General features: G+C 36.4%; 16 protein-coding genes across 16 annotated transcripts; 12 read left to right on the forward strand and 4 right to left on the reverse strand.

Moving 5' to 3' along the window:
* The first annotated feature begins 1194 nt into the window (after positions 1 to 1194).
* Positions 1195 to 1506, forward strand: LOC134722637 (histone H4). The gene has a single exon (XM_063586255.1). It carries the CDS (start codon positions 1195 to 1197, stop codon positions 1504 to 1506), a length of 312 nt encoding a protein of 103 aa, XP_063442325.1.
* Positions 1507 to 2359: 853 nt separating this feature from the next.
* LOC134722638 (histone H2B-like) lies at positions 2360 to 2734 on the reverse strand. Its single transcript, XM_063586257.1, has one exon. The coding sequence runs from the start codon at positions 2732 to 2734 to the stop codon at positions 2360 to 2362; it is 375 nt and encodes a 124-aa protein (XP_063442327.1).
* A 276-nt stretch (positions 2735 to 3010) lies between these two features.
* LOC134723378 (histone H2A) lies at positions 3011 to 3533 on the forward strand. Its single transcript, XM_063586993.1, has one exon. It carries the CDS (start codon positions 3011 to 3013, stop codon positions 3386 to 3388), a length of 378 nt encoding a protein of 125 aa, XP_063443063.1. The 3' UTR covers positions 3389 to 3533.
* Positions 3534 to 4658: 1125 nt separating this feature from the next.
* On the forward strand, positions 4659 to 5085 carry LOC134722639 (histone H3). Its single transcript, XM_063586258.1, has one exon. The coding sequence runs from the start codon at positions 4675 to 4677 to the stop codon at positions 5083 to 5085; it is 411 nt and encodes a 136-aa protein (XP_063442328.1). The 5' UTR covers positions 4659 to 4674.
* Positions 5086 to 6806: 1721 nt separating this feature from the next.
* On the forward strand, positions 6807 to 7118 carry LOC134722640 (histone H4). The gene has a single exon (XM_063586259.1). The coding sequence runs from the start codon at positions 6807 to 6809 to the stop codon at positions 7116 to 7118; it is 312 nt and encodes a 103-aa protein (XP_063442329.1).
* Positions 7119 to 7970: 852 nt separating this feature from the next.
* LOC134722641 (histone H2B-like) lies at positions 7971 to 8345 on the reverse strand. Its single transcript, XM_063586260.1, has one exon. It carries the CDS (start codon positions 8343 to 8345, stop codon positions 7971 to 7973), a length of 375 nt encoding a protein of 124 aa, XP_063442330.1.
* Positions 8346 to 8621: 276 nt separating this feature from the next.
* Positions 8622 to 9144, forward strand: LOC134723379 (histone H2A). The gene has a single exon (XM_063586994.1). It carries the CDS (start codon positions 8622 to 8624, stop codon positions 8997 to 8999), a length of 378 nt encoding a protein of 125 aa, XP_063443064.1. The 3' UTR covers positions 9000 to 9144.
* Positions 9145 to 10269: 1125 nt separating this feature from the next.
* On the forward strand, positions 10270 to 10696 carry LOC134722642 (histone H3). Its single transcript, XM_063586261.1, has one exon. It carries the CDS (start codon positions 10286 to 10288, stop codon positions 10694 to 10696), a length of 411 nt encoding a protein of 136 aa, XP_063442331.1. The 5' UTR covers positions 10270 to 10285.
* A 1723-nt stretch (positions 10697 to 12419) lies between these two features.
* On the forward strand, positions 12420 to 12731 carry LOC134722643 (histone H4). Its single transcript, XM_063586262.1, has one exon. The coding sequence runs from the start codon at positions 12420 to 12422 to the stop codon at positions 12729 to 12731; it is 312 nt and encodes a 103-aa protein (XP_063442332.1).
* Positions 12732 to 13582: 851 nt separating this feature from the next.
* Positions 13583 to 13957, reverse strand: LOC134722644 (histone H2B-like). The gene has a single exon (XM_063586263.1). It carries the CDS (start codon positions 13955 to 13957, stop codon positions 13583 to 13585), a length of 375 nt encoding a protein of 124 aa, XP_063442333.1.
* Positions 13958 to 14233: 276 nt separating this feature from the next.
* Positions 14234 to 14756, forward strand: LOC134723380 (histone H2A). Its single transcript, XM_063586995.1, has one exon. The coding sequence runs from the start codon at positions 14234 to 14236 to the stop codon at positions 14609 to 14611; it is 378 nt and encodes a 125-aa protein (XP_063443065.1). The 3' UTR covers positions 14612 to 14756.
* Positions 14757 to 15897: 1141 nt separating this feature from the next.
* LOC134722646 (histone H3) lies at positions 15898 to 16308 on the forward strand. The gene has a single exon (XM_063586264.1). The coding sequence runs from the start codon at positions 15898 to 15900 to the stop codon at positions 16306 to 16308; it is 411 nt and encodes a 136-aa protein (XP_063442334.1).
* A 1723-nt stretch (positions 16309 to 18031) lies between these two features.
* LOC134722647 (histone H4) lies at positions 18032 to 18343 on the forward strand. Its single transcript, XM_063586265.1, has one exon. The coding sequence runs from the start codon at positions 18032 to 18034 to the stop codon at positions 18341 to 18343; it is 312 nt and encodes a 103-aa protein (XP_063442335.1).
* An 852-nt stretch (positions 18344 to 19195) lies between these two features.
* Positions 19196 to 19570, reverse strand: LOC134722648 (histone H2B-like). The gene has a single exon (XM_063586266.1). It carries the CDS (start codon positions 19568 to 19570, stop codon positions 19196 to 19198), a length of 375 nt encoding a protein of 124 aa, XP_063442336.1.
* A 276-nt stretch (positions 19571 to 19846) lies between these two features.
* Positions 19847 to 20369, forward strand: LOC134723381 (histone H2A). The gene has a single exon (XM_063586997.1). It carries the CDS (start codon positions 19847 to 19849, stop codon positions 20222 to 20224), a length of 378 nt encoding a protein of 125 aa, XP_063443067.1. The 3' UTR covers positions 20225 to 20369.
* A 1125-nt stretch (positions 20370 to 21494) lies between these two features.
* LOC134722649 (histone H3) lies at positions 21495 to 21921 on the forward strand. Its single transcript, XM_063586268.1, has one exon. It carries the CDS (start codon positions 21511 to 21513, stop codon positions 21919 to 21921), a length of 411 nt encoding a protein of 136 aa, XP_063442338.1. The 5' UTR covers positions 21495 to 21510.
* The last annotated feature ends 715 nt before the right edge of the window (positions 21922 to 22636 follow it).

Below are 22636 nucleotides of genomic sequence, written 5' to 3' on the forward strand. Positions count from 1 at the left end.
CAGGGTACTTTTATCAAAAATTTAGAGCTCTTTTTCAGTCAGAATTGTAAAGAATTTTTTTATCATGTATGTAGTAATATATTTTGTCCACTTTAGAGTCTTGTCTTGCTGCTAGTTAACAAAATCATGAAATTTCTATTTAAATTAATATAATTTCGGTACGGGTCCAAGTAGTCCCCACAAAATTTCAATGTAGGAAGTCCATGTAAGCATATATCTTGCACTTATAAGCTTTTTTATATGATAAAAGTGGTTTTCAGACTTATTATAAACTTTTCTGGCTAAAAGAAGTCTTCAGAATAGTAAGTACATGTGTGCGCATTAACATTTTTATTGGATTGGCTGATGAAATTGTCATCGTCATACTGTGGATAAATATAGAATGGCGTTTAAAAATAAAATTGAAAGGAAGATGCACACATAAGAAGTTTTACCCGCAGTCAGGGGCATCTCTTTTCTTCACTGTAATACCTAGAAAAAAAAATCTTTAATAGTAATAACAGTAACAGTTTTATTCATACATTCTCCCATTTATGATCTGAAGTACCTGCAGCAGATCGTTGATGGATGGCAAGCACAGCTTTGACAGATGATGTTGAGTTATGAAAGACAGGTAGAAAACTGCAAGCATGTAAAATCCTGTGATGTATCCAATTTCTGGATACATCAAATAGACAAATAGATAACCAGTATTCCTAGATATGTCTGTGAGGTTTATTTTTTCCCCAACTAAATTCCATTCCATTAAGTTGAAATGTGTATTGTCATTGAATGAAAATGTCTGTTCAGAGAAAGCAAATAATTATCTTTATAATTTTGACTGTCTAAAGTGATTTTCATTTATCATTTATTTATCATACTATTCTATCTTAAAATGAAAACTTTTCAACATTTTGGAACTTTTTTTGTCTCCTTCAGTCATTTTTATTCCGATTGAAATAATAGTTTTTTCTTAAAAATTTACTGTCTGATATGAATTATTATATTTTTCAGACCTAGAATGAAAAAGTGGATTGAAAGTGTACACAGTTTAAGGCAGTACAGAGTTACCTCCCGGAATAAAACAACGTAAGCCAATCAGACAACAGTTAACTGAAAATGTGTGATACTTCTTTTACGGCCGCGTTGGTGATATATAAAGAGTCGCTGTTAGACGGAAAGTATTATTTAACTAATCACCACAAATAGTTAAACATGTCAGGTAGAGGAAAAGGAGGTAAAGGTCTAGGAAAAGGAGGCGCCAAGCGTCACAGGAAGGTGTTGCGTGATAACATCCAAGGTATCACCAAGCCAGCCATCCGTCGTTTAGCAAGAAGAGGTGGAGTAAAACGTATATCTGGACTCATCTATGAGGAAACCCGTGGTGTCCTTAAAGTTTTCTTGGAAAATGTCATCCGTGATGCTGTCACATACACAGAGCACGCCAAGAGGAAGACTGTCACTGCCATGGATGTTGTCTACGCTTTGAAACGTCAAGGACGTACCTTGTACGGATTCGGAGGTTAAACAGCCACCCAGCTAATATCAACAACGGCCCTTTTCAGGGCCACCAACATTTTTCAAAAAGAATCTTAGATTTGTTGTACATCGTTTTAAACAAAATCTTGAAATCAAAGCTTGCTCCCACTTCTATTCTTTTCTCTAATGTTCATGAATTTTTCAACCGTTTTTCTTGTTTTCCCTGATCCTGATCCGCAACTATTTTCTCTCTCTCGTTATACCCCCCCCCCCCCCCCTTTTTTTTTTTAAATATCTGGCTTTCTTTTTAATTAACTTCCTTACTCTTACTCTTGTATTTATTTGAGAATTTATATTTCTGAAGGTTTATGAATACGTTCAAAGATCAAGTCCGTGCATTTGCCTACATGAAGAGAGAAAATTTCAAAACAAAATGCACGGACTTTTACACACAAAATCTGTAGATTCTGTTATATTCAATTATAGAGGTTTTTTTTGCGTGGTTTAAGATTAGGTAATGTTCTTGTTTCCGTGTAAAATAATTCTCGCAATATTTTTTTTCTCTCGAAAAGCAAAAGAAATCGTAAATTTATCAACTCTATTAATTGGAATGAAAGCACTGTTTTGTTCTTCATGATTTATGTATTTACGCTTTGTAGTTTTGACAGACAAATTAAATGCTACAGAATGAGTGAAATACACGTATATTTGTTATACAGATAGAAAGAAGAGAAAAGTAACCATATACTATTGAAATAGTTTGAAAGTGGTTATAGCTGGGGTTGGGATTTATAGCTTTGTTTAGAAGTTTGACATTGATGTACAACAAATGTAAATTCTTTTTGAAAAATGTTGGTGGCCCTGAAAAGGGCCGTTTGTGAAGTTATAAACTTCAGACTGTTTACTTGCTGCTGGTGTATTTAGTGACGGCTTTGGTACCTTCACTGACAGCGTGCTTGGCCAATTCTCCGGGTAAGAGAAGACGGACAGCGGTCTGGATCTCCCGGGATGTGATGGTAGATCTTTTGTTGTAGTGTGCCAATCGGGAAGCCTCTGCTGCGATTCTCTCGAAGATATCGTTGACGAAGCTGTTCATGATGGACATTGCCTTTGAGGACACTCCGGTGTCGGGGTGAACTTGTCTCAAGACTTTGTAGATGTAGATAGCATAGGATTCACGTCTCTTCCTCCTCCTTTTCTTATCACCGCCGGGTCTGGCAGTCTTTGCCTTGGTGACGGCCTTCTTGGCTCCTTTAGTTCCTACTTTGGGTGGCATGTTACTGGTTTGATAATCAAATAAGTAATGGTGAAAAATTATTTTCAATTTGTTTATATACTGGGCAAAACGGATTGAAAGATTTTATTAAACGCGAACCTCGGAGAGAGCACCCATAACATGTTGAATGTTCGGTAGCCTAACTGCTCGCAGAGAGCTTCGTTCTGATTGGTGTATAATAAAAACATCGTTCAATCCGTTTAGTGGGTATATAAGCTAAATTTTGAAGAAAAATTGTATCACTTTACTCAGTGTCGATCAACCAAATAGTACAAAATGTCAGGACGAGGAAAAGGAGGAAAAGCAAAAGCAAAGGCAAAGTCTAGGTCATCCCGTGCCGGACTTCAGTTCCCAGTCGGTCGTATCCACAGACTTTTGAGGAAAGGAAACTATGCCGAGAGAGTTGGTGCCGGTGCACCAGTGTACCTCGCAGCTGTCTTAGAATACTTAGCAGCTGAAGTATTGGAGTTGGCAGGAAACGCCGCTCGTGACAACAAGAAGAGCAGAATCATTCCCCGTCATCTCCAGTTGGCCATCAGAAACGACGAAGAGTTGAACAAACTCTTGTCTGGTGTCACCATTGCCCAGGGAGGTGTTTTACCAAACATCCAGGCTGTACTTCTGCCAAAGAAGACCCAGAAAGCTGCCAAGTAAAAAGTGGATATATCGGATTACTCACTTAACAACGGCCCTTTTCAGGGCCACCAATATTTTTCAAAAAGAGTCTAAAATTGTTGTACATCTTAGTAATACTTTATTCCCCATACATAATTGAAAAAAATATATTCTACTACATAACAAATAAAAAATGTCTAAAATATAAATGTCCCTTCTTCCGTGATTCTTCTTTTCTTCTCTCTCTAACGCATCCCATTTAAGTACAGTTCTTATAGCATAACACTAAGTCTAGTAACTTTTTCAGTCTTCTTCATCAGAACATTTATTGTCGTACTTTCTGACTCTTTGAACCCACAAGTAGCTCAGTTAAATCATATAATGTTTGTCGGGGGGAAAAAAAACCACTGATAGTATTTATATTTAATACTAGTCTGCTCTCTTCTTTCTCTCTCTTGGTTATTGATGCGAGCATGCTTAGATTCATCTGAGAAGGTGTGTGGTTTTTTTTTATTATTATAATTATTTATAGTTTTTGTTAACATTATCTCTTTCGTCAACACTTTTATATATGATATGTACTTTCCATTCTTTTCCTTTTTCCATTTTTTTCAGCATCTCTCTCTCTGTCTTTCTGTCTTTATTTAGTTATTGTTTGTGTATTAAAGATGTGGAATTGATGTAAGCACACCGACAATCAGACAATGTGACAAATGTGCCCAGCCCAAATGAAAATCATACCACATCTTCTTTTTTTATATTAAATATACATAAATATGACATAATACAACAATAAAGAAACTCAGCCGATCCGCACAATGTCATGTCGGGAATGTGTAATTCCATTTGTTTCTGTTTTTTTATTTTTATTTCGCTTTGTTTGTGTTATAACTGCATTTTATTTTTATTTTTTCCTGTTTTTATTTTTCGTTCCTTTCCTTAATGTTTCTGCATGTATTTTGACCTTTTTTCATTATTATTATTTTTCTTCTTCAGATTTATCATATTGAAACCGTGACACTAATTTACTATTGTTGAGCTATGAGGGATGATCAGAAACTGTAATTATGAATGAAAAAAGGGGGCATTTTTACTGTCAGCTTGGGTTGAGCAGTTTTTCAGTAAAAAATGGATTGAAAACTGTCAAAGTCCCTTACAAATCAGTCCAATCAGATTTAAGATATGCGGACCAATCAACGCCAGCTTTATGTAAGTGGTGATCCAATCGTCACCGTGATTTCAATCCTCCCGGCAAGCACAAAAACACATTCACCGAAATTTTCAAGTATTCTTTCTGTAGCAAATCGTCCACAGAGCTAATAATCATGGCACGAACAAAGCAAACTGCACGTAAATCCACCGGAGGTAAAGCTCCAAGAAAACAACTTGCCACCAAGGCCGCCCGTAAGAGCGCACCTGCAACCGGTGGAGTCAAGAAACCACATAGATACAGGCCAGGAACAGTCGCTCTCCGAGAAATCAGGAGATACCAGAAGAGCACAGAGCTCCTCATCAGGAAACTCCCCTTCCAGAGATTAGTCCGTGAAATCGCCCAGGACTTCAAAACTGATCTCCGATTCCAGAGTTCAGCCGTCATGGCCCTACAGGAAGCCAGCGAAGCCTACTTGGTCGGTCTCTTCGAGGATACCAACTTGTGCGCAATCCACGCCAAGAGAGTAACCATCATGCCAAAGGATATCCAATTGGCCCGAAGAATCCGTGGAGAACGTGCTTAAGAAGTGTGATTTTTTCACCAAAACATAACGGCCCTTTTCAGGGCCACCAATATTTTTCAAAAAGAATCTATAAATTGTTGTACATGAAAATTAGAAACATAGCCGAACCCCTCTTTTCCCCATCTCTCTCTCTCTCTTTTATTTCTTCTTGTTGAATCCATCTATATGCAAAGCAATACATAGACAAAAAATAAATTTTATGATATATATATACACACAAGTCTCATCACAAAAAAAAGGGGGGTGTTTGTTTATCATGGTACATGTATGTCCTTGTGTGTAGAATATTAAATAGTACATTATATAAAAAAAGATCAACATATAAATGTTTCTATCTGTACTTCTGTTCTTTTCTTTTCTTCGCTTGTTTTGTCTTGTCTTCTTTTGATGTATTATTTACACCAGTAGTCTAGACCAAAGAAAGAGAACCACCAACTGGCCAAAATATAACCTTTTTTTTTAAGTTAGAGTTTAAATATCTTGTATAATTCATTAATTTGAATATTTCTTTTAGAAAAGCTGATATTACAGGGTACTTTTATCAAAAATTTAGAGCTCTTTTTCAGTCAGAATTGTAAAGAATTTTTTTATCATGTATGTAGTAATATATTTTGTCCACTTTAGAGTCTTGTCTTGCTGCTAGTTAACAAAATCATGAAATTTCTATTTAAATTAATATAATTTCGGTACGGGTCCAAGTAGTCCCCACAAAATTTCAATGTAGGAAGTCCATGTAAGCATATATCTTGCACTTATAAGCTTTTTTATATGATAAAAAGTGGTTTTCAGACTTATTATAAACTTTTCTGGCTAAAAGAAGTCTTCAGAATAGTAAGTACATGTGTGCGCATTAACATTTTTATTGGATTGGCTGATGAAATTGTCATCGTCATACTGTGGATAAATATAGAATGGCGTTTAAAAATAAAATTGAAAGGAAGATGCACACATAAGAAGTTTTACCCGCAGTCAGGGGCATCTCTTTTCTTCACTGTAATACCTAGAAAAAAAAATCTTTAATAGTAATAACAGTAACAGTTTTATTCATACATTCTCCCATTTATGATCTGAAGTACCTGCAGCAGATCGTTGATGGATGGCAAGCACAGCTTTGACAGATGATGTTGAGTTATGAAAGACAGGTAGAAAACTGCAAGCATGTAAAATCCTGTGATGTATCCAATTTCTGGATACATCAAATAGACAAATAGATAACCAGTATTCCTAGATATGTCTGTGAGGTTTATTTTTTCCCCAACTAAATTCCATTCCATTAAGTTGAAATGTGTATTGTCATTGAATGAAAATGTCTGTTCAGAGAAAGCAAATAATTATCTTTATAATTTTGACTGTCTAAAGTGATTTTCATTTATCATTTATTTATCATACTATTCTATCTTAAAATGAAAACTTTTCAACATTTTGGAACTTTTTTTGTCTCCTTCAGTCATTTTTATTCCGATTGAAATAATAGTTTTTTCTTAAAAATTTACTGTCTGATATGAATTATTATATTTTTCAGACCTAGAATGAAAAAGTGGATTGAAAGTGTACACAGTTTAAGGCAGTACAGAGTTACCTCCCGGAATAAAACAACGTAAGCCAATCAGACAACAGTTAACTGAAAATGTGTGATACTTCTTTTACGGCCGCGTTGGTGATATAAAGAGTCGCTGTTAGACGGAAAGTATTATTTAACTAATCACCACAAATAGTTAAACATGTCAGGTAGAGGAAAAGGAGGTAAAGGTCTAGGAAAAGGAGGCGCCAAGCGTCACAGGAAGGTGTTGCGTGATAACATCCAAGGTATCACCAAGCCAGCCATCCGTCGTTTAGCAAGAAGAGGTGGAGTAAAACGTATATCTGGACTCATCTATGAGGAAACCCGTGGTGTCCTTAAAGTTTTCTTGGAAAATGTCATCCGTGATGCTGTCACATACACAGAGCACGCCAAGAGGAAGACTGTCACTGCCATGGATGTTGTCTACGCTTTGAAACGTCAAGGACGTACCTTGTACGGATTCGGAGGTTAAACAGCCACCCAGCTAATATCAACAACGGCCCTTTTCAGGGCCACCAACATTTTTCAAAAAGAATCTTAGATTTGTTGTACATCGTTTTAAACAAAATCTTGAAATCAAAGCTTGCTCCCACTTCTATTCTTTTCTCTAATGTTCATGAATTTTTCAACCGTTTTTCTTGTTTTCCCTGATCCTGATCCGCAACTATTTTCTCTCTCTCGTTATACCCCCCCCCCCCCCCTTTTTTTTTTTAAATATCTGGCTTTCTTTTTAATTAACTTCCTTACTCTTACTCTTGTATTTATTTGAGAATTTATATTTCTGAAGGTTTATGAATACGTTCAAAGATCAAGTCCGTGCATTTGCCTACATGAAGAGAGAAAATTTCAAAACAAAATGCACGGACTTTTACACACAAAATCTGTAGATTCTGTTATATTCAATTATAGAGGTTTTTTTTGCGTGGTTTAAGATTAGGTAATGTTCTTGTTTCCGTGTAAAATAATTCTCGCAATATTTTTTTTCTCTCGAAAAGCAAAAGAAATCGTAAATTTATCAACTCTATTAATTGGAATGAAAGCACTGTTTTGTTCTTCATGATTTATGTATTTACGCTTTGTAGTTTTGACAGACAAATTAAATGCTACAGAATGAGTGAAATACACGTATATTTGTTATACAGATAGAAAGAAGAGAAAAGTAACCATATACTATTGAAATAGTTTGAAAGTGGTTATAGCTGGGGTTGGGATTTATAGCTTTGTTTAGAAGTTTGACATTGATGTACAACAAATGTAAATTCTTTTTGAAAAATGTTGGTGGCCCTGAAAAGGGCCGTTTGTGAAGTTATAAACTTCAGACTGTTTACTTGCTGCTGGTGTATTTAGTGACGGCTTTGGTACCTTCACTGACAGCGTGCTTGGCCAATTCTCCGGGTAAGAGAAGACGGACAGCGGTCTGGATCTCCCGGGATGTGATGGTAGATCTTTTGTTGTAGTGTGCCAATCGGGAAGCCTCTGCTGCGATTCTCTCGAAGATATCGTTGACGAAGCTGTTCATGATGGACATTGCCTTTGAGGACACTCCGGTGTCGGGGTGAACTTGTCTCAAGACTTTGTAGATGTAGATAGCATAGGATTCACGTCTCTTCCTCCTCCTTTTCTTATCACCGCCGGGTCTGGCAGTCTTTGCCTTGGTGACGGCCTTCTTGGCTCCTTTAGTTCCTACTTTGGGTGGCATGTTACTGGTTTGATAATCAAATAAGTAATGGTGAAAAATTATTTTCAATTTGTTTATATACTGGGCAAAACGGATTGAAAGATTTTATTAAACGCGAACCTCGGAGAGAGCACCCATAACATGTTGAATGTTCGGTAGCCTAACTGCTCGCAGAGAGCTTCGTTCTGATTGGTGTATAATAAAAACATCGTTCAATCCGTTTAGTGGGTATATAAGCTAAATTTTGAAGAAAAATTGTATCACTTTACTCAGTGTCGATCAACCAAATAGTACAAAATGTCAGGACGAGGAAAAGGAGGAAAAGCAAAAGCAAAGGCAAAGTCTAGGTCATCCCGTGCCGGACTTCAGTTCCCAGTCGGTCGTATCCACAGACTTTTGAGGAAAGGAAACTATGCCGAGAGAGTTGGTGCCGGTGCACCAGTGTACCTCGCAGCTGTCTTAGAATACTTAGCAGCTGAAGTATTGGAGTTGGCAGGAAACGCCGCTCGTGACAACAAGAAGAGCAGAATCATTCCCCGTCATCTCCAGTTGGCCATCAGAAACGACGAAGAGTTGAACAAACTCTTGTCTGGTGTCACCATTGCCCAGGGAGGTGTTTTACCAAACATCCAGGCTGTACTTCTGCCAAAGAAGACCCAGAAAGCTGCCAAGTAAAAAGTGGATATATCGGATTACTCACTTAACAACGGCCCTTTTCAGGGCCACCAATATTTTTCAAAAAGAGTCTAAAATTGTTGTACATCTTAGTAATACTTTATTCCCCATACATAATTGAAAAAAATATATTCTACTACATAACAAATAAAAAATGTCTAAAATATAAATGTCCCTTCTTCCGTGATTCTTCTTTTCTTCTCTCTCTAACGCATCCCATTTAAGTACAGTTCTTATAGCATAACACTAAGTCTAGTAACTTTTTCAGTCTTCTTCATCAGAACATTTATTGTCGTACTTTCTGACTCTTTGAACCCACAAGTAGCTCAGTTAAATCATATAATGTTTGTCGGGGGGAAAAAAAACCACTGATAGTATTTATATTTAATACTAGTCTGCTCTCTTCTTTCTCTCTCTTGGTTATTGATGCGAGCATGCTTAGATTCATCTGAGAAGGTGTGTGGTTTTTTTTTATTATTATAATTATTTATAGTTTTTGTTAACATTATCTCTTTCGTCAACACTTTTATATATGATATGTACTTTCCATTCTTTTCCTTTTTCCATTTTTTTCAGCATCTCTCTCTCTGTCTTTCTGTCTTTATTTAGTTATTGTTTGTGTATTAAAGATGTGGAATTGATGTAAGCACACCGACAATCAGACAATGTGACAAATGTGCCCAGCCCAAATGAAAATCATACCACATCTTCTTTTTTTATATTAAATATACATAAATATGACATAATACAACAATAAAGAAACTCAGCCGATCCGCACAATGTCATGTCGGGAATGTGTAATTCCATTTGTTTCTGTTTTTTTATTTTTATTTCGCTTTGTTTGTGTTATAACTGCATTTTATTTTTATTTTTTCCTGTTTTTATTTTTCGTTCCTTTCCTTAATGTTTCTGCATGTATTTTGACCTTTTTTCATTATTATTATTTTTCTTCTTCAGATTTATCATATTGAAACCGTGACACTAATTTACTATTGTTGAGCTATGAGGGATGATCAGAAACTGTAATTATGAATGAAAAAAGGGGGCATTTTTACTGTCAGCTTGGGTTGAGCAGTTTTTCAGTAAAAAATGGATTGAAAACTGTCAAAGTCCCTTACAAATCAGTCCAATCAGATTTAAGATATGCGGACCAATCAACGCCAGCTTTATGTAAGTGGTGATCCAATCGTCACCGTGATTTCAATCCTCCCGGCAAGCACAAAAACACATTCACCGAAATTTTCAAGTATTCTTTCTGTAGCAAATCGTCCACAGAGCTAATAATCATGGCACGAACAAAGCAAACTGCACGTAAATCCACCGGAGGTAAAGCTCCAAGAAAACAACTTGCCACCAAGGCCGCCCGTAAGAGCGCACCTGCAACCGGTGGAGTCAAGAAACCACATAGATACAGGCCAGGAACAGTCGCTCTCCGAGAAATCAGGAGATACCAGAAGAGCACAGAGCTCCTCATCAGGAAACTCCCCTTCCAGAGATTAGTCCGTGAAATCGCCCAGGACTTCAAAACTGATCTCCGATTCCAGAGTTCAGCCGTCATGGCCCTACAGGAAGCCAGCGAAGCCTACTTGGTCGGTCTCTTCGAGGATACCAACTTGTGCGCAATCCACGCCAAGAGAGTAACCATCATGCCAAAGGATATCCAATTGGCCCGAAGAATCCGTGGAGAACGTGCTTAAGAAGTGTGATTTTTTCACCAAAACATAACGGCCCTTTTCAGGGCCACCAATATTTTTCAAAAAGAATCTATAAATTGTTGTACATGAAAATTAGAAACATAGCCGAACCCCTCTTTTCCCCATCTCTCTCTCTCTCTTTTATTTCTTCTTGTTGAATCCATCTATATGCAAAGCAATACATAGACAAAAAATAAATTTTATGATATATATATACACACAAGTCTCATCACAAAAAAAAGGGGGGTGTTTGTTTATCATGGTACATGTATGTCCTTGTGTGTAGAATATTAAATAGTACATTATATAAAAAAAGATCAACATATAAATGTTTCTATCTGTACTTCTGTTCTTTTCTTTTCTTCGCTTGTTTTGTCTTGTCTTCTTTTGATGTATTATTTACACCAGTAGTCTAGACCAAAGAAAGAGAACCACCAACTGGCCAAAATATAACCTTTTTTTTTAAGTTAGAGTTTAAATATCTTGTATAATTCATTAATTTGAATATTTCTTTTAGAAAAGCTGATATTACAGGGTACTTTTATCAAAAATTTAGAGCTCTTTTTCAGTCAGAATTGTAAAGAATTTTTTTATCATGTATGTAGTAATATATTTTGTCCACTTTAGAGTCTTGTCTTGCTGCTAGTTAACAAAATCATGAAATTTCTATTTAAATTAATATAATTTCGGTACGGGTCCAAGTAGTCCCCACAAAATTTCAATGTAGGAAGTCCATGTAAGCATATATCTTGCACTTATAAGCTTTTTTATATGATAAAAAGTGGTTTTCAGACTTATTATAAACTTTTCTGGCTAAAAGAAGTCTTCAGAATAGTAAGTACATGTGTGCGCATTAACATTTTTATTGGATTGGCTGATGAAATTGTCATCGTCATACTGTGGATAAATATAGAATGGCGTTTAAAAATAAAATTGAAAGGAAGATGCACACATAAGAAGTTTTACCCGCAGTCAGGGGCATCTCTTTTCTTCACTGTAATACCTAGAAAAAAAAATCTTTAATAGTAATAACAGTAACAGTTTTATTCATACATTCTCCCATTTATGATCTGAAGTACCTGCAGCAGATCGTTGATGGATGGCAAGCACAGCTTTGACAGATGATGTTGAGTTATGAAAGACAGGTAGAAAACTGCAAGCATGTAAAATCCTGTGATGTATCCAATTTCTGGATACATCAAATAGACAAATAGATAACCAGTATTCCTAGATATGTCTGTGAGGTTTATTTTTTCCCCAACTAAATTCCATTCCATTAAGTTGAAATGTGTATTGTCATTGAATGAAAATGTCTGTTCAGAGAAAGCAAATAATTATCTTTATAATTTTGACTGTCTAAAGTGATTTTCATTTATCATTTATTTATCATACTATTCTATCTTAAAATGAAAACTTTTCAACATTTTGGAACTTTTTTTGTCTCCTTCAGTCATTTTTATTCCGATTGAAATAATAGTTTTTTCTTAAAAATTTACTGTCTGATATGAATTATTATATTTTTCAGACCTAGAATGAAAAAGTGGATTGAAAGTGTACACAGTTTAAGGCAGTACAGAGTTACCTCCCGGAATAAAACAACGTAAGCCAATCAGACAACAGTTAACTGAAAATGTGTGATACTTCTTTTACGGCCGCGTTGGTGATATATAAAGAGTCGCTGTTAGACGGAAAGTATTATTTAACTAATCACCACAAATAGTTAAACATGTCAGGTAGAGGAAAAGGAGGTAAAGGTCTAGGAAAAGGAGGCGCCAAGCGTCACAGGAAGGTGTTGCGTGATAACATCCAAGGTATCACCAAGCCAGCCATCCGTCGTTTAGCAAGAAGAGGTGGAGTAAAACGTATATCTGGACTCATCTATGAGGAAACCCGTGGTGTCCTTAAAGTTTTCTTGGAAAATGTCATCCGTGATGCTGTCACATACACAGAGCACGCCAAGAGGAAGACTGTCACTGCCATGGATGTTGTCTACGCTTTGAAACGTCAAGGACGTACCTTGTACGGATTCGGAGGTTAAACAGCCACCCAGCTAATATCAACAACGGCCCTTTTCAGGGCCACCAACATTTTTCAAAAAGAATCTTAGATTTGTTGTACATCGTTTTAAACAAAATCTTGAAATCAAAGCTTGCTCCCACTTCTATTCTTTTCTCTAATGTTCATGAATTTTTCAACCGTTTTTCTTGTTTTCCCTGATCCTGATCCGCAACTATTTTCTCTCTCTCGTTATACCCCCCCCCCCCCCTTTTTTTTTTTAAATATCTGGCTTTCTTTTTAATTAACTTCCTTACTCTTACTCTTGTATTTATTTGAGAATTTATATTTCTGAAGGTTTATGAATACGTTCAAAGATCAAGTCCGTGCATTTGCCTACATGAAGAGAGAAAATTTCAAAACAAAATGCACGGACTTTTACACACAAAATCTGTAGATTCTGTTATATTCAATTATAGAGGTTTTTTTTGCGTGGTTTAAGATTAGGTAATGTTCTTGTTTCCGTGTAAAATAATTCTCGCAATATTTTTTTTCTCTCGAAAAGCAAAAGAAATCGTAAATTTATCAACTCTATTAATTGGAATGAAAGCACTGTTTTGTTCTTCATGATTTATGTATTTACGCTTTGTAGTTTTGACAGACAAATTAAATGCTACAGAATGAGTGAAATACACGTATATTTGTTATACAGATAGAAAGAAGAGAAAAGTAACCATATACTATTGAAATAGTTTGAAAGTGGTTATAGCTGGGGTTGGGATTTATAGCTTTGTTTAGAAGTTTGACATTGATGTACAACAAATGTAAATTCTTTTTGAAAAATGTTGGTGGCCCTGAAAAGGGCCGTTTGTGAAGTTATAAACTTCAGACTGTTTACTTGCTGCTGGTGTATTTAGTGACGGCTTTGGTACCTTCACTGACAGCGTGCTTGGCCAATTCTCCGGGTAAGAGAAGACGGACAGCGGTCTGGATCTCCCGGGATGTGATGGTAGATCTTTTGTTGTAGTGTGCCAATCGGGAAGCCTCTGCTGCGATTCTCTCGAAGATATCGTTGACGAAGCTGTTCATGATGGACATTGCCTTTGAGGACACTCCGGTGTCGGGGTGAACTTGTCTCAAGACTTTGTAGATGTAGATAGCATAGGATTCACGTCTCTTCCTCCTCCTTTTCTTATCACCGCCGGGTCTGGCAGTCTTTGCCTTGGTGACGGCCTTCTTGGCTCCTTTAGTTCCTACTTTGGGTGGCATGTTACTGGTTTGATAATCAAATAAGTAATGGTGAAAAATTATTTTCAATTTGTTTATATACTGGGCAAAACGGATTGAAAGATTTTATTAAACGCGAACCTCGGAGAGAGCACCCATAACATGTTGAATGTTCGGTAGCCTAACTGCTCGCAGAGAGCTTCGTTCTGATTGGTGTATAATAAAAACATCGTTCAATCCGTTTAGTGGGTATATAAGCTAAATTTTGAAGAAAAATTGTATCACTTTACTCAGTGTCGATCAACCAAATAGTACAAAATGTCAGGACGAGGAAAAGGAGGAAAAGCAAAAGCAAAGGCAAAGTCTAGGTCATCCCGTGCCGGACTTCAGTTCCCAGTCGGTCGTATCCACAGACTTTTGAGGAAAGGAAACTATGCCGAGAGAGTTGGTGCCGGTGCACCAGTGTACCTCGCAGCTGTCTTAGAATACTTAGCAGCTGAAGTATTGGAGTTGGCAGGAAACGCCGCTCGTGACAACAAGAAGAGCAGAATCATTCCCCGTCATCTCCAGTTGGCCATCAGAAACGACGAAGAGTTGAACAAACTCTTGTCTGGTGTCACCATTGCCCAGGGAGGTGTTTTACCAAACATCCAGGCTGTACTTCTGCCAAAGAAGACCCAGAAAGCTGCCAAGTAAAAAGTGGATATATCGGATTACTCACTTAACAACGGCCCTTTTCAGGGCCACCAATATTTTTCAAAAAGAGTCTAAAATTGTTGTACATCTTAGTAATACTTTATTCCCCATACATAATTGAAAAAAATATATTCTACTACATAACAAATAAAAAATGTCTAAAATATAAATGTCCCTTCTTCCGTGATTCTTCTTTTCTTCTCTCTCTAACGCATCCCATTTAAGTACAGTTCTTATAGCATAACACTAAGTCTAGTAACTTTTTCAGTCTTCTTCATCAGAACATTTATTGTCGTACTTTCTGACTCTTTGAACCCACAAGTAGCTCAGTTAAATCATATAATGTTTGTCGGGGGGAAAAAAAACCACTGATAGTATTTATATTTAATACTAGTCTGCTCTCTTCTTTCTCTCTCTTGGTTATTGATGCGAGCATGCTTAGATTCATCTGAGAAGGTGTGTGGTTTTTTTTTATTATTATAATTATTTATAGTTTTTGTTAACATTATCTCTTTCGTCAACACTTTTATATATGATATGTACTTTCCATTCTTTTCCTTTTTCCATTTTTTTCAGCATCTCTCTCTCTGTCTTTCTGTCTTTATTTAGTTATTGTTTGTGTATTAAAGATGTGGAATTGATGTAAGCACACCGACAATCAGACAATGTGACAAATGTGCCCAGCCCAAATGAAAATCATACCACATCTTCTTTTTTTATATTAAATATACATAAATATGACATAATACAACAATAAAGAAACTCAGCCGATCCGCACAATGTCATGTCGGGAATGTGTAATTCCATTTGTTTCTGTTTTTTTATTTTTATTTCGCTTTGTTTGTGTTATAACTGCATTTTATTTTTATTTTTTCCTGTTTTTATTTTTCGTTCCTTTCCTTAATGTTTCTGCATGTATTTTGACCTTTTTTCATTATTATTATTTTTCTTCTTCAGATTTATCATATTGAAACCGTGACACTAATTTACTATTGTTGAGCTATGAGGGATGATCAGAAACTGTAATTATGAATGAAAAAAGGGGGCATTTTTACTGTCAGCTTGGGTTGAGCAGTTTTTCAGTAAAAAATGGATTGAAAACTGTCAAAGTCCCTTACAAATCAGTCCAATCAGATTTAAGATATGCGGACCAATCAACGCCAGCTTTATGTAAGTGGTGATCCAATCGTCACCGTGATTTCAATCCTCCCGGCAAGCACAAAAACACATTCACCGAAATTTTCAAGTATTCTTTCTGTAGCAAATCGTCCACAGAGCTAATAATCATGGCACGAACAAAGCAAACTGCACGTAAATCCACCGGAGGTAAAGCTCCAAGAAAACAACTTGCCACCAAGGCCGCCCGTAAGAGCGCACCTGCAACCGGTGGAGTCAAGAAACCACATAGATACAGGCCAGGAACAGTCGCTCTCCGAGAAATCAGGAGATACCAGAAGAGCACAGAGCTCCTCATCAGGAAACTCCCCTTCCAGAGATTAGTCCGTGAAATCGCCCAGGACTTCAAAACTGATCTCCGATTCCAGAGTTCAGCCGTCATGGCCCTACAGGAAGCCAGCGAAGCCTACTTGGTCGGTCTCTTCGAGGATACCAACTTGTGCGCAATCCACGCCAAGAGAGTAACCATCATGCCAAAGGATATCCAATTGGCCCGAAGAATCCGTGGAGAACGTGCTTAAGAAGTGTGATTTTTTCACCAAAACATAACGGCCCTTTTCAGGGCCACCAATATTTTTCAAAAAGAATCTATAAATTGTTGTACATGAAAATTAGAAACATAGCCGAACCCCTCTTTTCCCCATCTCTCTCTCTCTCTTTTATTTCTTCTTGTTGAATCCATCTATATGCAAAGCAATACATAGACAAAAAATAAATTTTATGATATATATATACACACAAGTCTCATCACAAAAAAAAGGGGGGTGTTTGTTTATCATGGTACATGTATGTCCTTGTGTGTAGAATATTAAATAGTACATTATATAAAAAAAGATCAACATATAAATGTTTCTATCTGTACTTCTGTTCTTTTCTTTTCTTCGCTTGTTTTGTCTTGTCTTCTTTTGATGTATTATTTACACCAGTAGTCTAGACCAAAGAAAGAGAACCACCAACTGGCCAAAATATAACCTTTTTTTTTAAGTTAGAGTTTAAATATCTTGTATAATTCATTAATTTGAATATTTCTTTTAGAAAAGCTGATATTACAGGGTACTTTTATCAAAAATTTAGAGCTCTTTTTCAGTCAGAATTGTAAAGAATTTTTTTATCATGTATGTAGTAATATATTTTGTCCACTTTAGAGTCTTGTCTTGCTGCTAGTTAACAAAATCATGAAATTTCTATTTAAATTAATATAATTTCGGTACGGGTCCAAGTAGTCCCCACAAAATTTCAATGTAGGAAGTCCATGTAAGCATATATCTTGCACTTATAAGCTTTTTTATATGATAAAAAGTGGTTTTCAGACTTATTATAAACTTTTCTGGCTAAAAGAAGTCTTCAGAATAGTAAGTACATGTGTGCGCATTAACATTTTTATTGGATTGGCTGATGAAATTGTCATCGTCATACTGTGGATAAATATAGAATGGCGTTTAAAAATAAAATTGAAAGGAAGATGCACACATAAGAAGTTTTACCCGCAGTCAGGGGCATCTCTTTTCTTCACTGTAATACCTAGAAAAAAAAATCTTTAATAGTAATAACAGTAACAGTTTTATTCATACATTCTCCCATTTATGATCTGAAGTACCTGCAGCAGATCGTTGATGGATGGCAAGCACAGCTTTGACAGATGATGTTGAGTTATGAAAGACAGGTAGAAAACTGCAAGCATGTAAAATCCTGTGATGTATCCAATTTCTGGATACATCAAATAGACAAATAGATAACCAGTATTCCTAGATATGTCTGTGAGGTTTATTTTTTCCCCAACTAAATTCCATTCCATTAAGTTGAAATGTGTATTGTCATTGAATGAAAATGTCTGTTCAGAGAAAGCAAATAATTATCTTTATAATTTTGACTGTCTAAAGTGATTTTCATTTATCATTTATTTATCATACTATTCTATCTTAAAATGAAAACTTTTCAACATTTTGGAACTTTTTTTGTCTCCTTCAGTCATTTTTATTCCGATTGAAATAATAGTTTTTTCTTAAAAATTTACTGTCTGATATGAATTATTATATTTTTCAGACCTAGAATGAAAAAGTGGATTGAAAGTGTACACAGTTTAAGGCAGTACAGAGTTACCTCCCGGAATAAAACAACGTAAGCCAATCAGACAACAGTTAACTGAAAATGTGTGATACTTCTTTTACGGCCGCGTTGGTGATATATAAAGAGTCGCTGTTAGACGGAAAGTATTATTTAACTAATCACCACAAATAGTTAAACATGTCAGGTAGAGGAAAAGGAGGTAAAGGTCTAGGAAAAGGAGGCGCCAAGCGTCACAGGAAGGTGTTGCGTGATAACATCCAAGGTATCACCAAGCCAGCCATCCGTCGTTTAGCAAGAAGAGGTGGAGTAAAACGTATATCTGGACTCATCTATGAGGAAACCCGTGGTGTCCTTAAAGTTTTCTTGGAAAATGTCATCCGTGATGCTGTCACATACACAGAGCACGCCAAGAGGAAGACTGTCACTGCCATGGATGTTGTCTACGCTTTGAAACGTCAAGGACGTACCTTGTACGGATTCGGAGGTTAAACAGCCACCCAGCTAATATCAACAACGGCCCTTTTCAGGGCCACCAACATTTTTCAAAAAGAATCTTAGATTTGTTGTACATCGTTTTAAACAAAATCTTGAAATCAAAGCTTGCTCCCACTTCTATTCTTTTCTCTAATGTTCATGAATTTTTCAACCGTTTTTCTTGTTTTCCCTGATCCTGATCCGCAACTATTTTCTCTCTCTCGTTATACCCCCCCCCCCCCCCTTTTTTTTTTTAAATATCTGGCTTTCTTTTTAATTAACTTCCTTACTCTTACTCTTGTATTTATTTGAGAATTTATATTTCTGAAGGTTTATGAATACGTTCAAAGATCAAGTCCGTGCATTTGCCTACATGAAGAGAGAAAATTTCAAAACAAAATGCACGGACTTTTACACACAAAATCTGTAGATTCTGTTATATTCAATTATAGAGGTTTTTTTTGCGTGGTTTAAGATTAGGTAATGTTCTTGTTTCCGTGTAAAATAATTCTCGCAATATTTTTTTTCTCTCGAAAAGCAAAAGAAATCGTAAATTTATCAACTCTATTAATTGGAATGAAAGCACTGTTTTGTTCTTCATGATTTATGTATTTACGCTTTGTAGTTTTGACAGACAAATTAAATGCTACAGAATGAGTGAAATACACGTATATTTGTTATACAGATAGAAAGAAGAGAAAAGTAACCATATACTATTGAAATAGTTTGAAAGTGGTTATAGCTGGGGTTGGGATTTATAGCTTTGTTTAGAAGTTTGACATTGATGTACAACAAATGTAAATTCTTTTTGAAAAATGTTGGTGGCCCTGAAAAGGGCCGTTTGTGAAGTTATAAACTTCAGACTGTTTACTTGCTGCTGGTGTATTTAGTGACGGCTTTGGTACCTTCACTGACAGCGTGCTTGGCCAATTCTCCGGGTAAGAGAAGACGGACAGCGGTCTGGATCTCCCGGGATGTGATGGTAGATCTTTTGTTGTAGTGTGCCAATCGGGAAGCCTCTGCTGCGATTCTCTCGAAGATATCGTTGACGAAGCTGTTCATGATGGACATTGCCTTTGAGGACACTCCGGTGTCGGGGTGAACTTGTCTCAAGACTTTGTAGATGTAGATAGCATAGGATTCACGTCTCTTCCTCCTCCTTTTCTTATCACCGCCGGGTCTGGCAGTCTTTGCCTTGGTGACGGCCTTCTTGGCTCCTTTAGTTCCTACTTTGGGTGGCATGTTACTGGTTTGATAATCAAATAAGTAATGGTGAAAAATTATTTTCAATTTGTTTATATACTGGGCAAAACGGATTGAAAGATTTTATTAAACGCGAACCTCGGAGAGAGCACCCATAACATGTTGAATGTTCGGTAGCCTAACTGCTCGCAGAGAGCTTCGTTCTGATTGGTGTATAATAAAAACATCGTTCAATCCGTTTAGTGGGTATATAAGCTAAATTTTGAAGAAAAATTGTATCACTTTACTCAGTGTCGATCAACCAAATAGTACAAAATGTCAGGACGAGGAAAAGGAGGAAAAGCAAAAGCAAAGGCAAAGTCTAGGTCATCCCGTGCCGGACTTCAGTTCCCAGTCGGTCGTATCCACAGACTTTTGAGGAAAGGAAACTATGCCGAGAGAGTTGGTGCCGGTGCACCAGTGTACCTCGCAGCTGTCTTAGAATACTTAGCAGCTGAAGTATTGGAGTTGGCAGGAAACGCCGCTCGTGACAACAAGAAGAGCAGAATCATTCCCCGTCATCTCCAGTTGGCCATCAGAAACGACGAAGAGTTGAACAAACTCTTGTCTGGTGTCACCATTGCCCAGGGAGGTGTTTTACCAAACATCCAGGCTGTACTTCTGCCAAAGAAGACCCAGAAAGCTGCCAAGTAAAAAGTGGATATATCGGATTACTCACTTAACAACGGCCCTTTTCAGGGCCACCAATATTTTTCAAAAAGAGTCTAAAATTGTTGTACATCTTAGTAATACTTTATTCCCCATACATAATTGAAAAAAATATATTCTACTACATAACAAATAAAAAATGTCTAAAATATAAATGTCCCTTCTTCCGTGATTCTTCTTTTCTTCTCTCTCTAACGCATCCCATTTAAGTACAGTTCTTATAGCATAACACTAAGTCTAGTAACTTTTTCAGTCTTCTTCATCAGAACATTTATTGTCGTACTTTCTGACTCTTTGAACCCACAAGTAGCTCAGTTAAATCATATAATGTTTGTCGGGGGGAAAAAAAACCACTGATAGTATTTATATTTAATACTAGTCTGCTCTCTTCTTTCTCTCTCTTGGTTATTGATGCGAGCATGCTTAGATTCATCTGAGAAGGTGTGTGGTTTTTTTTTATTATTATAATTATTTATAGTTTTTGTTAACATTATCTCTTTCGTCAACACTTTTATATATGATATGTACTTTCCATTCTTTTCCTTTTTCCATTTTTTTCAGCATCTCTCTCTCTGTCTTTCTGTCTTTATTTAGTTATTGTTTGTGTATTAAAGATGTGGAATTGATGTAAGCACACCGACAATCAGACAATGTGACAAATGTGCCCAGCCCAAATGAAAATCATACCACATCTTCTTTTTTTATATTAAATATACATAAATATGACATAATACAACAATAAAGAAACTCAGCCGATCCGCACAATGTCATGTCGGGAATGTGTAATTCCATTTGTTTCTGTTTTTTTATTTTTATTTCGCTTTGTTTGTGTTATAACTGCATTTTATTTTTATTTTTTCCTGTTTTTATTTTTCGTTCCTTTCCTTAATGTTTCTGCATGTATTTTGACCTTTTTTCATTATTATTATTTTTCTTCTTCAGATTTATCATATTGAAACCGTGACACTAATTTACTATTGTTGAGCTATGAGGGATGATCAGAAACTGTAATTATGAATGAAAAAAGGGGGCATTTTTACTGTCAGCTTGGGTTGAGCAGTTTTTCAGTAAAAAATGGATTGAAAACTGTCAAAGTCCCTTACAAATCAGTCCAATCAGATTTAAGATATGCGGACCAATCAACGCCAGCTTTATGTAAGTGGTGATCCAATCGTCACCGTGATTTCAATCCTCCCGGCAAGCACAAAAACACATTCACCGAAATTTTCAAGTATTCTTTCTGTAGCAAATCGTCCACAGAGCTAATAATCATGGCACGAACAAAGCAAACTGCACGTAAATCCACCGGAGGTAAAGCTCCAAGAAAACAACTTGCCACCAAGGCCGCCCGTAAGAGCGCACCTGCAACCGGTGGAGTCAAGAAACCACATAGATACAGGCCAGGAACAGTCGCTCTCCGAGAAATCAGGAGATACCAGAAGAGCACAGAGCTCCTCATCAGGAAACTCCCCTTCCAGAGATTAGTCCGTGAAATCGCCCAGGACTTCAAAACTGATCTCCGATTCCAGAGTTCAGCCGTCATGGCCCTACAGGAAGCCAGCGAAGCCTACTTGGTCGGTCTCTTCGAGGATACCAACTTGTGCGCAATCCACGCCAAGAGAGTAACCATCATGCCAAAGGATATCCAATTGGCCCGAAGAATCCGTGGAGAACGTGCTTAAGAAGTGTGATTTTTTCACCAAAACATAACGGCCCTTTTCAGGGCCACCAATATTTTTCAAAAAGAATCTATAAATTGTTGTACATGAAAATTAGAAACATAGCCGAACCCCTCTTTTCCCCATCTCTCTCTCTCTCTTTTATTTCTTCTTGTTGAATCCATCTATATGCAAAGCAATACATAGACAAAAAATAAATTTTATGATATATATATACACACAAGTCTCATCACAAAAAAAAGGGGGGTGTTTGTTTATCATGGTACATGTATGTCCTTGTGTGTAGAATATTAAATAGTACATTATATAAAAAAAGATCAACATATAAATGTTTCTATCTGTACTTCTGTTCTTTTCTTTTCTTCGCTTGTTTTGTCTTGTCTTCTTTTGATGTATTATTTACACCAGTAGTCTAGACCAAAGAAAGAGAACCACCAACTGGCCAAAATATAACCTTTTTTTTTAAGTTAGAGTTTAAATATCTTGTATAATTCATTAATTTGAATATTTCTTTTAGAAAAGCTGATATTACAGGGTACTTTTATCAAAAATTTAGAGCTCTTTTTCAGTCAGAATTGTAAAGAATTTTTTTATCATGTATGTAGTAATATATTTTGTCCACTTTAGAGTCTTGTCTTGCTGCTAGTTAACAAAATCATGAAATTTCTATTTAAATTAATATAATTTCGGTACGGGTCCAAGTAGTCCCCACAAAATT

The sequence above is a fragment of the Mytilus trossulus genome, chromosome 6 (assembly GCF_036588685.1).
Source record: "Mytilus trossulus isolate FHL-02 chromosome 6, PNRI_Mtr1.1.1.hap1, whole genome shotgun sequence".
In the NCBI taxonomy this organism is placed as follows: domain Eukaryota; kingdom Metazoa; phylum Mollusca; class Bivalvia; order Mytilida; family Mytilidae; genus Mytilus; species Mytilus trossulus.

Bases quoted from the DNA above. Each gene is read 5' to 3' on its own strand.
- LOC134722637 (XM_063586255.1), top strand. From the start codon at position 1,195: ATGTCAGGTAGAGGAAAAGGAGGTAAAGGTCTAGGAAAAGGAGGCGCC.
- LOC134722638 (XM_063586257.1), bottom strand. From the start codon at position 2,734: ATGCCACCCAAAGTAGGAACTAAAGGAGCCAAGAAGGCCGTCACCAAG.
- LOC134723378 (XM_063586993.1), top strand. From the start codon at position 3,011: ATGTCAGGACGAGGAAAAGGAGGAAAAGCAAAAGCAAAGGCAAAGTCT.
- LOC134722639 (XM_063586258.1), top strand. From the start codon at position 4,675: ATGGCACGAACAAAGCAAACTGCACGTAAATCCACCGGAGGTAAAGCT.
- LOC134722640 (XM_063586259.1), top strand. From the start codon at position 6,807: ATGTCAGGTAGAGGAAAAGGAGGTAAAGGTCTAGGAAAAGGAGGCGCC.
- LOC134722641 (XM_063586260.1), bottom strand. From the start codon at position 8,345: ATGCCACCCAAAGTAGGAACTAAAGGAGCCAAGAAGGCCGTCACCAAG.
- LOC134723379 (XM_063586994.1), top strand. From the start codon at position 8,622: ATGTCAGGACGAGGAAAAGGAGGAAAAGCAAAAGCAAAGGCAAAGTCT.
- LOC134722642 (XM_063586261.1), top strand. From the start codon at position 10,286: ATGGCACGAACAAAGCAAACTGCACGTAAATCCACCGGAGGTAAAGCT.
- LOC134722643 (XM_063586262.1), top strand. From the start codon at position 12,420: ATGTCAGGTAGAGGAAAAGGAGGTAAAGGTCTAGGAAAAGGAGGCGCC.
- LOC134722644 (XM_063586263.1), bottom strand. From the start codon at position 13,957: ATGCCACCCAAAGTAGGAACTAAAGGAGCCAAGAAGGCCGTCACCAAG.
- LOC134723380 (XM_063586995.1), top strand. From the start codon at position 14,234: ATGTCAGGACGAGGAAAAGGAGGAAAAGCAAAAGCAAAGGCAAAGTCT.
- LOC134722646 (XM_063586264.1), top strand. From the start codon at position 15,898: ATGGCACGAACAAAGCAAACTGCACGTAAATCCACCGGAGGTAAAGCT.
- LOC134722647 (XM_063586265.1), top strand. From the start codon at position 18,032: ATGTCAGGTAGAGGAAAAGGAGGTAAAGGTCTAGGAAAAGGAGGCGCC.
- LOC134722648 (XM_063586266.1), bottom strand. From the start codon at position 19,570: ATGCCACCCAAAGTAGGAACTAAAGGAGCCAAGAAGGCCGTCACCAAG.
- LOC134723381 (XM_063586997.1), top strand. From the start codon at position 19,847: ATGTCAGGACGAGGAAAAGGAGGAAAAGCAAAAGCAAAGGCAAAGTCT.
- LOC134722649 (XM_063586268.1), top strand. From the start codon at position 21,511: ATGGCACGAACAAAGCAAACTGCACGTAAATCCACCGGAGGTAAAGCT.